Genomic DNA, 14,325 nt, shown 5'->3' with positions numbered 1-14,325 from the left:
GATCATGGCAGATGCATGGGAGAAAATATGCAGGTCGACCTTCAAACCCTCACCTTGAGCACAGACTGCTTGTTTTTATAGACGGGGCTCTACGCTAGAAAAACTCCACGCTGGCATGTTCCTGTGGATTCAGCCGTTAAGGTTGTCCTTTCTCACAGTGTAACGCTCCGTAATCACAGTGATTCCTTGCAATCATTCACACAGGCAGCGGGAACAAAGGAACCAGCTTGATATAACAGACGGGCTGCTGTGAGTTCAGCGCCCTACCAGCCTGGGTTCTGGTCCTGTGGGCTTTCTTTGGTGTTAAAGGTGCTTTTCCCACCAATTTCTACCAGTGGGACCCGTTGAAAAAAACCCCAAAAAAAACAACAACATTTGGCTTGTTGTTTGAGTGTAAGGTAACTCCAGAGAGCCTTGGATCAGAATGCAAGCACATTTTTCAGATATCGGACTGTAGCCTCTGTATCCCGGACAATGAGAGTCCGTCTCAAGTTACAGTTTAAAAGACATCCTGCCAAAGATTGCATGGCGGCAGCCAGGAAGCCTTCTTCTCAGGGAAACGTGAAACCCGTACACCAGCCTTTTCTTCTCCCTCATTCATTTTTGCTTTTCACTTTCATTCAGACTTTTTTAATCACATACGTTAGAAGCTTATCACAGCTATCTTCGAATAAGAAACAGCGCAGTTGGAAAGCGGACACCTTTGACCCCACTCCTTGGTTGCAGATGTTTGGTTACTGCTATCGCTGTCTGGCTTTTCATGATGTTTGATGTTTCAAGTACAAAACAAATTTAACGTGCATTTGTCGATTTAACACTCAGGAGAACAAATAAACGCCCAAAGGAGGGAGGTCGCATCAAAGTCCAGTGGCAGCGTACAGCTGTGGAGAAATCCTCCGCCTCTCTTCAGTTAGTTTAACTGCCACTCTAATAAAACGCAGTAATCTGGGACGGGATTAGTCCCTGTGGCTTCATTTTGAATACCAAACACCTTGAGCGCATTTAGGATCACATTAACTGATTGTTTCTTTTAGGTAGACGTCATAATTTCTTTTGGCAGGAGGTTATTTTGAAGATTTTCAAAGCTGAATTACCTTTTCATAATGTATTCATTTGAGTTAAATCTTTTCCGCACCAAACTGTGAAAATACTGAAGACAAATTTCGCTCTATTTGAAATTGTTTCAAAGGTAATGCTGAAAAGTGAGGAGTACATTTGTATTCAACCCCTTCTAATCTGACACACTAGAATCAAATTTAGAGAAACCGGTTGCTTTCTGAATTCAGCCAACTATTAACCAGATCAACCTGATACCAAGCTTTAAATATCTCATAGAGATTTGTTTTTTTTCCCATCATTTGAAAAATGGAGCATGAAAACCTACTAAGAGAGATTTAAACTGATCAGTCAAGGACATCATAATTCAGAGAAGCAGCCAAGAGGCCCCTGGTCACTCTGGAGGAGCTGCAAAATGAGTCTTTCAATGGGATATTAGTGCACTGAGCAAATCTAGCCTAAAGGAATAGTGACAGGAGGAAAGCTGTTGTTGAAAGAAAATCATGACATCCTATTTTTAGTTTGCCACAAGCCAACAGACGACGCAAACCAGCCTCACACATCTTCCTGTTTCTGCGTGTTACCAAATGAAATAAAAATAAGCACTTTCTCCACCCTCTGTTCCTTTTAAGAAAGAAAATTTCCATTTGCACAAAACAGAGGACCGCACCTGACCAGACTGTAGCAGGGTGACACACAGAGGGTGTCCTATACCCAAGAGGCCAAAATGGTGGTCGATATATGTGGTGGAAAACTAACAATGCACATTTCACTGAAACATGGAGGTGGCAGCTTTATGTTGTGGCGATGATCGTCTTCAGCAGGGACAGGGAAGCTGGTCAGAGTAAATAAGTGGCAAGATGGGTGGAAGTTGCATCATACAATTATATGAGTTAGATCAGAGCATGTCTTAGAATGGCCCAGTCAAAGTCCAGACCTAAATTCAACTGAGAATCTGTAGCAAAACATTATTCATCCCGAATAATGACATTGTAGTTGTAGAGGAACAAAATAAGAAAAGGTTGGAGTTGTGTGAATAGTTCTGCAAACCATCGTATGCAACACTGTGATATGTTTGATGTAGTTTAGTTTCTATCTGTAGGGCTCATCATAACTCGTATTTACCCGCTCTAATGTTGAGCTTAACTTTAGGAAAGTGATGCCTGTAGAGCTTTAGATGTTGTTCTGGGTTTTCCTGTGGCCTCCTGGATGACCCGTTGATAAACTTTTCAAATAAATTGGCACTTTTTTCACTGTGGATTACTGGAGTGCAAAACATTAGAGGTTGTTTAGGATAATTGCATTTACTTCAAGATTCTACAAGACGTCAGGCCAGGTTGGTTCAGATAGCAGTTTTATCTTAACAATCATCCCATTAATAATAATAATAATAATAATAATAATAATAATAATAATAATAATAATAATAATAATAATAATAATAATAATAATAATAATAATAACTTAAACACAGATTTTTGTATTTACTTAGTTTATCTTTGACATTCAAAATCGTTTGAGGATCTGAAACATTTAAATGAGGAAAATGCTGTTAATCGTTTTCTTAATTTCTATGGTTTCACTGAGATATGTTATGGAGATGTGCTGCTTCATTCTGTTGCATCCTGTTTAGAATTCAATAAAATAAAATATATATACACATATATTCTCACTAGTTCTGAGATTGTAAGCACAGCTGTTATATTTGCATTTAAGGAAATTGTCTTGAAGAGCCACGTCTTTAGCATGATGCAACAGATGTTACAGGTTTCATCTGATCAAACATTAACTAAATATGTTATATTTTCAGTTATCTGCTTTTAGTTTCCACTGACAAAAAATGTGGGCGTGAAACAGTATTTAATCACAATCAAGAAAGCTTGTTCATGAAGCTACTTTATAAGGATACTATTTAAATAAGCTAAATGAAAGGCTATTTCTCAAAGTTTGTTTTTGTCTCCAGGCGGCCACTGTAGTGATTTACTTTCGCAGCAAGTTTTCAAACATTAAAATAAAATTCTTAAAGCGAACAACGAGCATACTAATGGCACACAGGCCAAGAGTTGTTTTTTTTATGGACGGGAATGGGTGGCAGTCAACAAGCGTTTCCTCTCGGAACACAACACGCCCATCTTACGTAAAAGGGGCGGAGGCGGAGGTTTAAAATGCCGGCTAAACGTGTGGCCACAACATCTGCTCCTCCGCGTCAGAACAACCCGGAGAGAAGGAAGTAGGTCGTAAGCCACGCTGACGCTCTGAAAGACTCCCGCCTCATTTAGAAACACGATAAAAAAAACAAAACGAAGCGTTCTTCTTAAAGTTTAGTTTTAAGTTAAGTAACTTTGAGCAACATGGCAGAGAAGGTTGATCTGGAGGAAGTGAAGGCGTCCAACGGCGAGGCGCACCGCGATGAGCCGCTTGCCAACGGGTTTGCCGGGCAGAGGAAGGGCAGCCCGGAGCCGATGTCGGAGCGGGTGAAGAGGATCGTCAAGGCGAACCTGCTGGTGATCCTGACCGTGGCCGGGGTCATCGTGGGGGTCTTCATCGGGCTCGGTGTGCGCACCGTGTCGCCGACCATAACCCAGCAGATCTACATCGGCTTCCCCGGCGAGATTCTCATCCGGCTGCTGAAGATGATTATCATCCCCCTGGTGGTGTGCAGCTTAGTGTCCGGAGCGGCGAGCATCGACCCCAAAGCTCTGGGGAAACTGGGCGGCTGGGCTATGCTGTTCTTCTTAGTGACCACCTTGATAGCCTCGTCCATCGGCGTGGTGATGGCTTTCATCATCAAGCCGGGAAATGTGGAAATGAACACCACGGCAAACGCTAAAGACATGACTGATGGTATCCCGGCGAATAAAGAAGTTATAGACTCCTTCTTAGACCTGATAAGGTGAGTGATAGTTATTCATATTAACCCACAACGTATATTTCCGTTAACGTGGTGTTATTATTACAGCCATATTACGCACGAGGCTAGAGTTCACCTGGCTCGCTCTTCTTGTCATGATAACAAGCGGTTGCATCAGCTTCTGTTTCCTCGTGCGCGTTAAACCCCTGCGGCACGAGATGCGCTTTTGCCGCTCTTTACACGCGCACATTAACTCCACTGTTCATAACGAAGTCAAAACTGGATACTATATGATTAAATAAGTCTCCCAGTCATTGACGTCCACTTTATATCTTAAAAGTAATCAAGAGAGTCGATGTAGCTTGACTTATTTTTTAATAATGTCACTTTTTGAATGACTTGTTCCCGAATCCCGACCCTATAAATTGGACCTAACTGAGCATGGTTTGCATATCGTGACCTCTCTTAAGGTCACGATATGCAAGTATCTCGTCTTGAGGTCGTTTTCAGAAATTAGCCTAAATGCTAACCCAGAGTAAGGGGTTGTACCTGAATACACCATGAGGTTCTTGCCTGTGGCCTCACACTTTAAAGAAGTGTAGTGTCACTATTGCCTCTAACACACCAGAGTATTACTGATTTAAAAAAACACACACAAAAAAAAGTTGTGATGGCTTGTTGTACATTTTATCACATCACATGTGTCATGGTTTTTCTTTCTGATAGTAGTGAGGTCACACTTCTTCCTGTTCCTGTTACCAGAAAAAAAAATAAAAAAAAGAGGTACCATAGTTTCCCCTTCCTTGGTTCCAGTGAAGTCAGAGGGTTTCCGTTCACAGAAAGCAGAGCACTGCATCAAACCAGACTGTAGCTAGCTGATTATATTTAGACCCAAGTTGTGCATCTGCACACAACAAAATCTGCTCTCTAATTCAAGACGCTGGCAGCCTGAACCTGTTTTTCCTCTTGCTTTTTTATGCATGCCTGATATTCATGGGACATATGTTTCTTCACCTTACTTTTGAGCACATGGAAGCAGCTGTGCTCGGAGTGTAACAACTATTGAGTGGGATCTTAGTTTCTTTTGACAAATTATCAGGTTATTTGTTCTGAAGACAGGAAAAAACAAGAGCTAAACATGTTTTCAAGAGCTTATTTCACATTAAATGTTACTTTTTTTGTCATACAACAGGCTATTATTAGCTAGGAAATTAGTTTAGGTTTTATTTTTTGGTTTGTGAATAACATCTCATTAAAATAACTTTAAATCATCTTCATAGAAAATCTTTGCCATTTTGTAACTTTTTTTATATATATCCTTAGCAACTTAGTAATGCCAGAAACTAGCCTATGTTTCACAACTGTCCTTGGAATTAGCTTCTTAGAAAACACTAAATTTGGCTAAACAAAAAAAAAAAACGGCAGAAACAACTTGACTTCTCATCCCCATCCAGAAGTGTGCTCACATTCAGTGCAGCTGTTGCATAACGTTATTTTTAAGGCAGCTTTTAGTAATTATGGATGTATTTTCCACATCTCCTGCTCCCCCTCCCTCCTCCTGCAGTGCCACCTACTCACAAACACCCACTTCCTGGAAAAACAGCTCTTGTGTTTAAGAAAACTGCATGGTGCAACAGGGCAGAAGACATTTAGTCGTTATCATGATCCCATCACTTTGCATGCAAATACGCCGCTGATTGGCCAAACTCTCTCTTTTGTCCCACATGCAGATTATTGATCAAAGGATACAGAGAAAGTACAAACCATGCAGGGGTTGTTCCTCGATACACACATGATTAAAGTCATACCATGGCACATTTTTCACAAAGAGTTTCAAGTGACCTGACTGTTATTAAAAGATTAACATTGTTGCCTACGGATATTTAGGCATGTTGCAAAACCCGCTCCGTGACTCGCAACACACTCGCCTAATTTTAAGGACGCAGAACTTCATATTTAGGTTCCTGGGAGTAAAGTCAGCACACCCTCCTTCTTTTGTAGGGTTTGAAATACCAGGACGTAATTAGAAAATCTGTCAGTGTTTACTACGGTGCATTTTTCATACAGAATGCGCACAAGACAACAGGCCTGTGACGATGGAACAGGAGGGGTTACAGAGAAACCTGCAGCAATTACAACAACAATTAAAAATGACATCTTGAGTAGAGTAAGTTAAAGCATAAGAATATATTTTAAAAAAAACACACACAGAGAAATGAGCATTAATTTACTAAAAGGTGGCACCCATATCTATTTACTAAAAATAGATATGGGTGTCAACAGACCTCAAGAGGTCTAAAAAAAAAATAAATAGAAAAAGCAGTTTGTACCTTTAGTTATACTGACGTGGCTGAACTCAGTATTTGATTACAGCAATCGTTTGTTTCCAGCCTGACAAGACGTTTATCTCATGTTGGGCACATGCCGTCACTACGCACACATGTGTGCTTCCACACTATCCTAATCACACAGCTGGTCTCTTATTAGAAGGAGCCCGCCCTCCCGCCTCTCCGTCTCGCTCCGTGTTTTGGTGGCTTCACAGCCGGGTGGATCTGAGCTGTTCGAGAAACAGCAGCAGCCTGGCTCACAGATCCAGGTTGGGTTTAATGTTTAATGTCGCTGTTTGGTTGGGGATAAGTCACTGTGTCTTTAAAACTGGAAACAGCAAGTTGCAACAAGTTTGCAGCCATTCCTGTGCATCCGTGTTGACTTTTCTTATCTCCCGCTTTTTCCTTTCACACATAAACCAAATGTGTACTTGTACAGTCAATGGTCAGCTGTGATGTCACCTGTTAGCTTTGCGTGCAATCAGTGATGTTTTTCTAGAGCAGCACAAAAATGTGAAAGCAAAGTTGGATTTGCAAACACCACAGAGGTGTTTGCAATATACCCAAGTTAGGTTAGCTAACTTGGCTTGTTTTTCATCTTCATACCAAAAGTCAAATAAAAAGAACGTTTTTGTTTATCATGCTATCATGAATCACCAATATTAACAGCTGTTAAGTTTTAAAGCCAAGCATTTATCCGCCCTTGTTGACCTGCCCCGGATCGGAGGAGGCAACAAAACTCCAAGTCCACGTCAGCCTTTAACAAAAGGACACACCTTCGTAGCAGCATGGGATTGATGCTTTGTGTGTCCCGGTCAGCGTTGTCATGGCAGTGACACCTTTGTGTTTTAGCTCACAATTTACATAGCAATGTCACATGTGACTCATTGAAGACTTTACCCTCTCAGAATGTGACGCGCTCTGAATAAACCGATCAGCTGAGGACGATTCACTGGGAAGCTGGTGTTCATGATGGAGTTTCACATCAGCATGTGGGACAAAGTCACCTCCAGAATGGGGAAGAGGGACCAGACTGCTTAGGTGTGATCTTTGGTGTAAACTACTGTATGTTACAAGTTAGGGTGGACGGTGCCATGCACGCATTTCGTCTTGTACAGTCAGGATGACCCCATCTAAATACATTAGATTACAATAGGAAAATTACTTTAATTCAGACATGTAATTAAAATAATAAATTACTCTCTAAGTGCTTTAATTCAGGTGTTTGTTGCTATGGGTTTAAACTAGTAATAGATCTCAGGAAATATCAATATTATTTGACCAATAAAAAAAGGTTTTTAATCCAGAAATCTTTAGTTACGGCCGAAACAATCAACATTGCTAATGCTAAACTGATTCCACATAAAGGCAGGTGAGACCCAAAAGTATACTTTCCTAAAGACTGAGTGCTGTATCCAAGGACATTAATGGAAGGTTGAGTGGAAGGAAAAAGATTGTCAGCAAAAGGCGAAATCCTTTTTTCAGGATGTGACAATGCTGGTTGATCGAAGGACGACGCTCCAATTCCAACATCTGACATCTGTAATAAATATGGAACTATATTATTGCTTGCAACCCCAATATATATTTTTCTTCTTCTCCATTTTAAAATATTCAGTAAACGTAAGAATGGTACGTTAAGTAATCCAAAGCTTGTATTCCTGGAAGCCTTTTTCAACCTTTGTTTCCAGCTGCATGCCGCCTCATCACATGATGTTTGAGCCTCATGTTTCCAATGATTGGCTGACAAGAAGGAGCTTGTGACGTTAATGCCTTATTGCTCTAAATCCAATGCAGACGGCTGAGAGCAGGGGTATCGAGTACACAAGGCTTTACGAGTTCTTGGGGGAGGGAGGAGGTGTAATTTGCGGTTTCACTTGATGTATGTAAAAGCTTTTTTTTGTACTAGCCAGTGCAGACTTATTACCTCCATGGCATTAAATAATAGGAGCACAAAGGAGGGAGAAAAGAGATTTAATAGTTTAGAAAAGGCTACGACCCAAGGTACTCTGGGATGTAAAACTACATAAACTGCTCGAATTAGGCTCAAGGTTTTAGCTATAACACACTGATTCATCTTACAGATCTTGTAAGACATGGGCTTAAACATTTCTGCTCCACTGTTTTAACTTTGGGTTTTTTTCTCATGTATTTGGGAAGTGAAATAATATGCGTTTTCGCTTCTTCTCACAGAAACATCTTCCCCTCCAACCTGGTGTCTGCCGCCTTTCAGTCGGTGAGCATTAGACCTTAAATCTGTGATTTTGTTTCTAGATAACGACCTTGCGTAACAAAAGATGCTTTTGTACTTCTTAATAAATATGTTTTTTCTTATTCTTCCCCACTAGTACGGAACGTCCTACAAGATGATGAACACGTCCGGCATCCCAGAGAAGGTGAGGGATTTATTTGGCTATCAACAAAACTCCACAGATGATCATTTTACTTCCTCTTCCAGTTTTTTCTTTTCTTCTTCTAAACAAATCCGCACTTCTTTCCAGGTTCCCATCGGAACAGATCAAGATGGGATGAACATCCTTGGGTTGGTGGTGTTCGCTATTGTTTTCGGTGTGGCTCTGAGGAAGCTGGGCGAAGAAGGAGAGATCCTCATCAAGTTCTTCAACTCATTCAACGAGGCCACCATGGTGCTGGTGTCCTGGATCATGTGGTAAGAAAACGCCCCTCGTTAATGTTTGGTCGTTTTGGGGGTCTGCAAAGGTGAGGAGGACCCAAAAATGTCAAATTTGAACAACCTACTGATGAGTAGAAATCTTCTAAACCTAGAAGATTTCAGAAACGCAAAGTTCTGTTACATGTTTGTTTTAATAACGCAGTAATTACATTTTAAATGATTCATTTTAAATAATTAGGAACCTTATGTTTTTTTTATCTCTGCTGCTACTGGTGGCACTTGAATTTTTATGGGAAGTGTTTAAATTTTTTTTAGAAAGCAAATATTACATTTAGTAGTTCAGACAAACTTACAGATTCCGGAAATTCTGTTGAAATAATAAATAATACACAGTTATCTATTTCATAAATACAATGTTGTTACAGTAAATAAAGGTTTGTAGGTTTCTATAAATAATAATTCAGAATTTTAAAATTAATTCAGATATCTATGTGAATTGTGAACGGTCCCAAGAGATTAGAAATTATAAATTGTGCATCACTAATCATTTTGTTTAGTTCTCAACATATTTTTCCACCACTGAAAAGAAAGTACTCAACTTAAAGCTTTTTTTTTTTCTTTCTAAAATTTCCTAAAATCAAGTAGTAGCATAATTTTTGAAATAGCACTGCGATAAATATTTAATTTCTAGGCTCTTTAGACATCTGTCAGAGATGTCGACACGTCTAGAGGGTGTTACTAGTTTGAGACCTTTCAGAAAATGTTTTTCTCAAACAAAGCATTGTAAGTCTGTTAAGTAACCTTCATCGGTGAGGTACGTTTCCTTTGTGCCGTGTTCCAGAAACCTGACCTGCAGCATTGTCCCGGTCTTTTCAGGTACGCCCCTATAGGTATCATGTTCCTCGTCGCCGGTAAGATTGTGGAGATGGACGACGTCGGCAAGCTGTTTGCCAGCCTGGGAAAGTACATCGCCTGCTGCATGATTGGCCACGCCATCCATGGCCTGCTGGTGCTGCCCTTCATCTACTTCATTTTCACCAGGAAGAACCCCTACACCTTCCTGTGGGGCATTTTCACAGCCTTGGCCACGGCTTTTGGAACCAGCTCCAGGTATTTTCACCTCAAACTCGCATCTGTTTGCTCAGTTTTGGTTGCTGAATATCCACAAACTGAGGCTCTCCTGTTTAGACACACGCGCACACACACACACACACACACACACACACACACACACACACACACACACACACACGCTCCTCCTCCGCTCTGAAACTGTTTCCCTGTTTCCAGCTCTGCCACTCTGCCCCTCATGATGAAGTGCGTGGAGGAGAAGAACGGCGTCTCCAAGCACATAAGCCGCTTCATCCTGCCCATCGGCGCCACGGTCAACATGGACGGGGCCGCGCTCTTCCAGTGTGTGGCGGCCGTTTTCATCGCCCAGCTTAACAACACCAGCCTCAACTTTATCCAAGTCATCACCATCCTGTACGTCTGGCGTCTGCGGCGAAGCGACTCCGTTTAAGCGGATCGCTTTAAGCCTATATATGATGATGTGTTTGCAGCTCCTTCTTTGTGTGGAAAGTTTTGTAATTCGGTTTGGTGACTTTGTGGCTTGTGTTTGTCAGTGTGACGGCTACAGCGTCCAGCGTCGGAGCTGCGGGTATACCTGCAGGCGGTGTGCTGACCCTCGCTATCATCCTGGAGGCAATTGGACTGCCCACCAGCGACATCTCTCTCATCCTGGCTGTCGACTGGCTTGTGTGAGTAGAACGCAAGCGTCGCATTTCATTACACTGCAACCATAAACTTTAATGAATTTTATCTGACACAGAGCAACACAAAGCAGGACATTAAAAACACAAGAGTGAAGACGGCCAAGTTACAATAAATAAATCTCCTGTGAAATAATTATTTAAATGTCGCTGATTTATGAAAACTGAAATTAAATGGAGAAGAAATTGTATCGCTTCGATACATAATCCGCATCATAACGTTCGATCCCTCTTCTTATCCCGTTTTGTCCCTCTTTAGTGACCGCACCTGCACGGTGCTGAATGTGGAGGGCGACGCCTTCGGAGCGGGGCTCCTGCAGCACTTTGTGGACAAAACATCCAAACACGAAGGAGTGGAGGAGCTGAGCGAGGTCAGGATGGACGGAGACGCGGCCGCCGCCATGCCTGAGCACTCGCCGCTCATCGATAAGCGAGGCTTGGAGGGCGCGAAAGGAGACCTTTCTTCCGAGAAAGAGTCGTCCATGTAACGCAGACTGTGACTTCTACCGCAAACCCTCCTGCAAACACAAAACCTAAGCTCCCCCTGTTGAGGAAAGAGTCCAAGGAGAGACGACGGACAAGCACACTACAATGCAAAGCAACGCTCTCGGACCTCAAATGCTGTTCTGGACGGGGTGCAGCTAATATCTTATGGGATTTATAGAAACCATGATACACTCAGTAGGTTATTTAATTTTTTGGGGGGGGAATATGAGACTGATTTTTAATTTGTATTATTATTACTTCTCCCTCATGTTTATCTGATGTATTCGGTTGGTCTACTCTGAAATCAGATTGGAAGGTTTCATAAGCCACTTAAAAGAAAACAGACTATTTACATCGAGGAGCGGCAGCAGCAGATGACACATTTATTCATGCTGGACAAATGAATATGAATGTCTGTTGCTGAAGCGTTCTTCTGTCTTATGTGCATCACTGTTCTTCTGACAGAAACTCTTTTTATACATATATTTAAAAAATAATAATAACATAGCGTCCATAGTTACCACGTAGTCTTTTTTTAGATTTAGAAGGTTTTGTAATGCCGCATGTGAAATTAAAACAAGAAGAATGATATGCTTTTCAAAATGGGATGCAGATTTAAAAAAAAACAACAAAAAAAAACATATATATAGCCACTTTCATGCAGGTTTCTTCCAGTGGAGAGTTTCATAGATTTGCATCAATGCAGCAGTGCTCAAGTGTTACAACAGTCCTATTGTTGTTTTTGTTTGCAATTTCCTTTTTGGTGTAGAATTGTGACCAATCGTGTGTGACCAATCGTTTTATCAACTAGTGTTCTGTTAGGTTTTTCAATTGAAGTCGACGCTTTGAAGAGACAAACAATCTACAACACGCTGCTGTGATCTATAGTCATTGCCCTAAACAAGATGATGTCTGAGCAAAATGCTGTTGTACATGTAGAGGAAGCGGTTTTGCTCCATGCTGCTGAAGGTGAAGCACAAACACACAGCAGTAGAGGCTGTGCTTTATCGTTTGCTTTGACTATCGGAAACTGTTTTGGCTAACTTTGCAGGAACAGGTGAAGGTTTAATTGAAGGCAAAGTCCAGTCCAATTTTAATTCATATTAGAAAAGCACCTTTTTTTTTTCTTTTTTTTTTTTTTTTTTTTTTTTTTTTTTTTTTTTTTACTTAAATTCCGATTTTTAGATCTGCAGAAGAACCAAAGGTACAATCTGTAACTATCTGTAGAGATTATTGGAATCATTCTTTTGTACTGTAATTGGTTCCTTGGCATCTTTTATTTTTAGTATCTCATCCTTGCAGAGAGCACAATGTTTCCTTCACCTTGGTGATGGAGATCCGACTCCCCATGCTGCGAGGACGTAGTTTACCTACCCGCCTTACACCTGCGTTAAAATGGCCAAGATGATATTTGGAAAAAATGTTTTAGTTAGTTGTTTTTTTTTCTTGTTGTTGTTTGGAGGGTGTTTGTTGAAAGCTTTTTTTTTTTAGTCTGTTATAATTGTGGTTATTCATAACCAAATGTTTTCTTAATGTTTATTTTTCCCCATGCTTTTTGACGGGGGTGGGGGGGAAGCAATATAGTTGTTGTATTCCAAAAGCTACTAGATGAAATATTAGCCTCGGTATTGTCCCAAAGGAAAATGAAGGAGCACAAGCGTTCTGACTCGTCTCTCTCTACACGGACTTTACCTTCTTAAAAAGACAACACAGCCTCAGGTTTGATGTTTGCCTTGTTCTTCGGGTACTGCAAGACCAAAAATCAACGTCCGCTTAATGAAGGAGACGCCTGAACTCTTGAGGACACACGATGACGCCTTTTTATTATCTCTTATTCATTTTGGACTTTTCCTCTTTTCACCTCCGCTCATTTCCCCACCAACACGCTGCTGCTTCTGAGCAGGCCGCAGCTTTTGTACGAGAGTATAAATAGAGTGATGAGCCCGGTTTCTTGCATAATGTATGGTATGCATACTGCGTCCGCCATGTCCAGTCTCAAGTTGCCTTCGACTGTAGACACGTCTACGTTTTCAGTCTGGCAGCAGGACCGGATGGGCTGGTTTTACCGTTAAGCTGAAGACATAATGGACTTTGCAAAAAGGACGTCTTATTGGGATTTATTTATGTTTTGGATATTACAGCCACAAGAGGAAACACTTCTTTTTTTTTTTAAGCTCTGGGCCTCTATATGTCTTTGAATGTCCATTTGTAATAGTTTATATTTATTTTTAATCCAAATCTAAAGGATTTTTTTTTATATAATAACAGATCACATTTTTTTTTCTTTCTCCCAGATGGATGGTATTAGGTTTGTCACATTTTGTTATGCATGTTTCTGAAGTGCATGATGAGTGAGGCTGAATCGCACGAGTGACATGCGCACCGAATAAGTTCTTTTTGTTTGAAACAATTTTTGGTTTGCTTGATATTCTATCCCATGTTTTTCATGTTTCAAGTGGGAACTACAGCAGCAGAATTTCATTTTGCCTTTGACGTATGAACATACGTAGCAGGCCTGAAGTCTCACCATTTCTCCTGTGTTGTCCCGTATGTTGTGGAAATCTGATGAAATGTTCTGCATTTTCCCAGCACGTCCGTTCTACTGTTCCACGTTTGAGATTTCAATGCCGTTTTCTTTTTCCATTCTAAACATCACGTGGAGGTTTTGTTCAATCATATTATCTTTTGTTGCAATGAACTCACTGTGATGAGGCTATACTTGGAAGAAAAAATGATTTGTACCGCCAAACTGTAGTCATTTGGTTAAAACCAGTAAACTGTTCTTTCTTTAATTTCTTGTGTCTCTGAGCTGATTTTTAAAAAGTTTTTATTTATTTTTTTTAACTGTGCTTAAAATTACCACTTGCACATAAAATGAATTTTACACAGGGTGGGTCAATGCAATGTAGGGTTGTTTCTGACAGGATACGAGTCATGAATCCCTAAAAATGTTTACAATATTTTTTTTTAAAAGAACACCTGACTGTTTTCATTTCATGGCATGTCAAAAATATTTCTTCTAAAAAATCAGCAGCAAAAATCTTTTTTGGAGTTCATCAGTTAATTGTGACGATTTGTCTTTGGTAACAAACTGTCGAAAAACCTGAAGCCAGTTTTTTAGCTCCTTCAAAACTCCAAAATGTTAAGTAATGTTCTAAGTCGGAGGTGAAATTAGAATATTACTTTAATCCTAAATCTGCC

At 40.6% G+C, this 14,325-nt stretch overlaps 1 protein-coding gene across 1 annotated transcript; it reads left to right on the top strand.

Moving 5' to 3' along the window:
• Window positions 1-2,870: 2,870 nt before the first annotated feature.
• On the top strand, window positions 2,871-13,919 carry slc1a5 (solute carrier family 1 member 5). The gene is made up of 8 exons (XM_008425725.2): window positions 2,871-3,949; window positions 8,428-8,470; window positions 8,583-8,630; window positions 8,736-8,902; window positions 9,743-9,976; window positions 10,157-10,351; window positions 10,492-10,626; window positions 10,898-13,919. Exons 1-8 carry the CDS (start codon window positions 3,408-3,410, stop codon window positions 11,124-11,126), a joined length of 1,593 nt encoding a protein of 530 aa, XP_008423947.1. The 5' UTR covers window positions 2,871-3,407; the 3' UTR covers window positions 11,127-13,919.
• Window positions 13,920-14,325: the final 406 nt, after the last annotated feature.

Source organism: Poecilia reticulata, linkage group LG13, assembly GCF_000633615.1.
Source record: "Poecilia reticulata strain Guanapo linkage group LG13, Guppy_female_1.0+MT, whole genome shotgun sequence".
In the NCBI taxonomy this organism is placed as follows: domain Eukaryota; kingdom Metazoa; phylum Chordata; class Actinopteri; order Cyprinodontiformes; family Poeciliidae; genus Poecilia; species Poecilia reticulata.
The sequence above is the reverse complement of the archived record's forward strand: the minus strand, read 5'-3'. Positions and strand labels throughout refer to the sequence as shown.

Excerpts from the sequence above, each read along its gene's own strand:
- slc1a5 (XM_008425725.2), top strand. The coding sequence starts at position 3,408 with ATGGCAGAGAAGGTTGATCTGGAGGAAGTGAAGGCGTCCAACGGCGAG. Across the intron at positions 8,631-8,735 it reads CGTCCGGCATCCCAGAGAAG|GTTCCCATCGGAACAGATCA; the intron begins GTGAGGGATTTA and ends ACTTCTTTCCAG. Across the intron at positions 10,627-10,897 it reads CTGGCTGTCGACTGGCTTGT|TGACCGCACCTGCACGGTGC; the intron begins GTGAGTAGAACG and ends GTCCCTCTTTAG.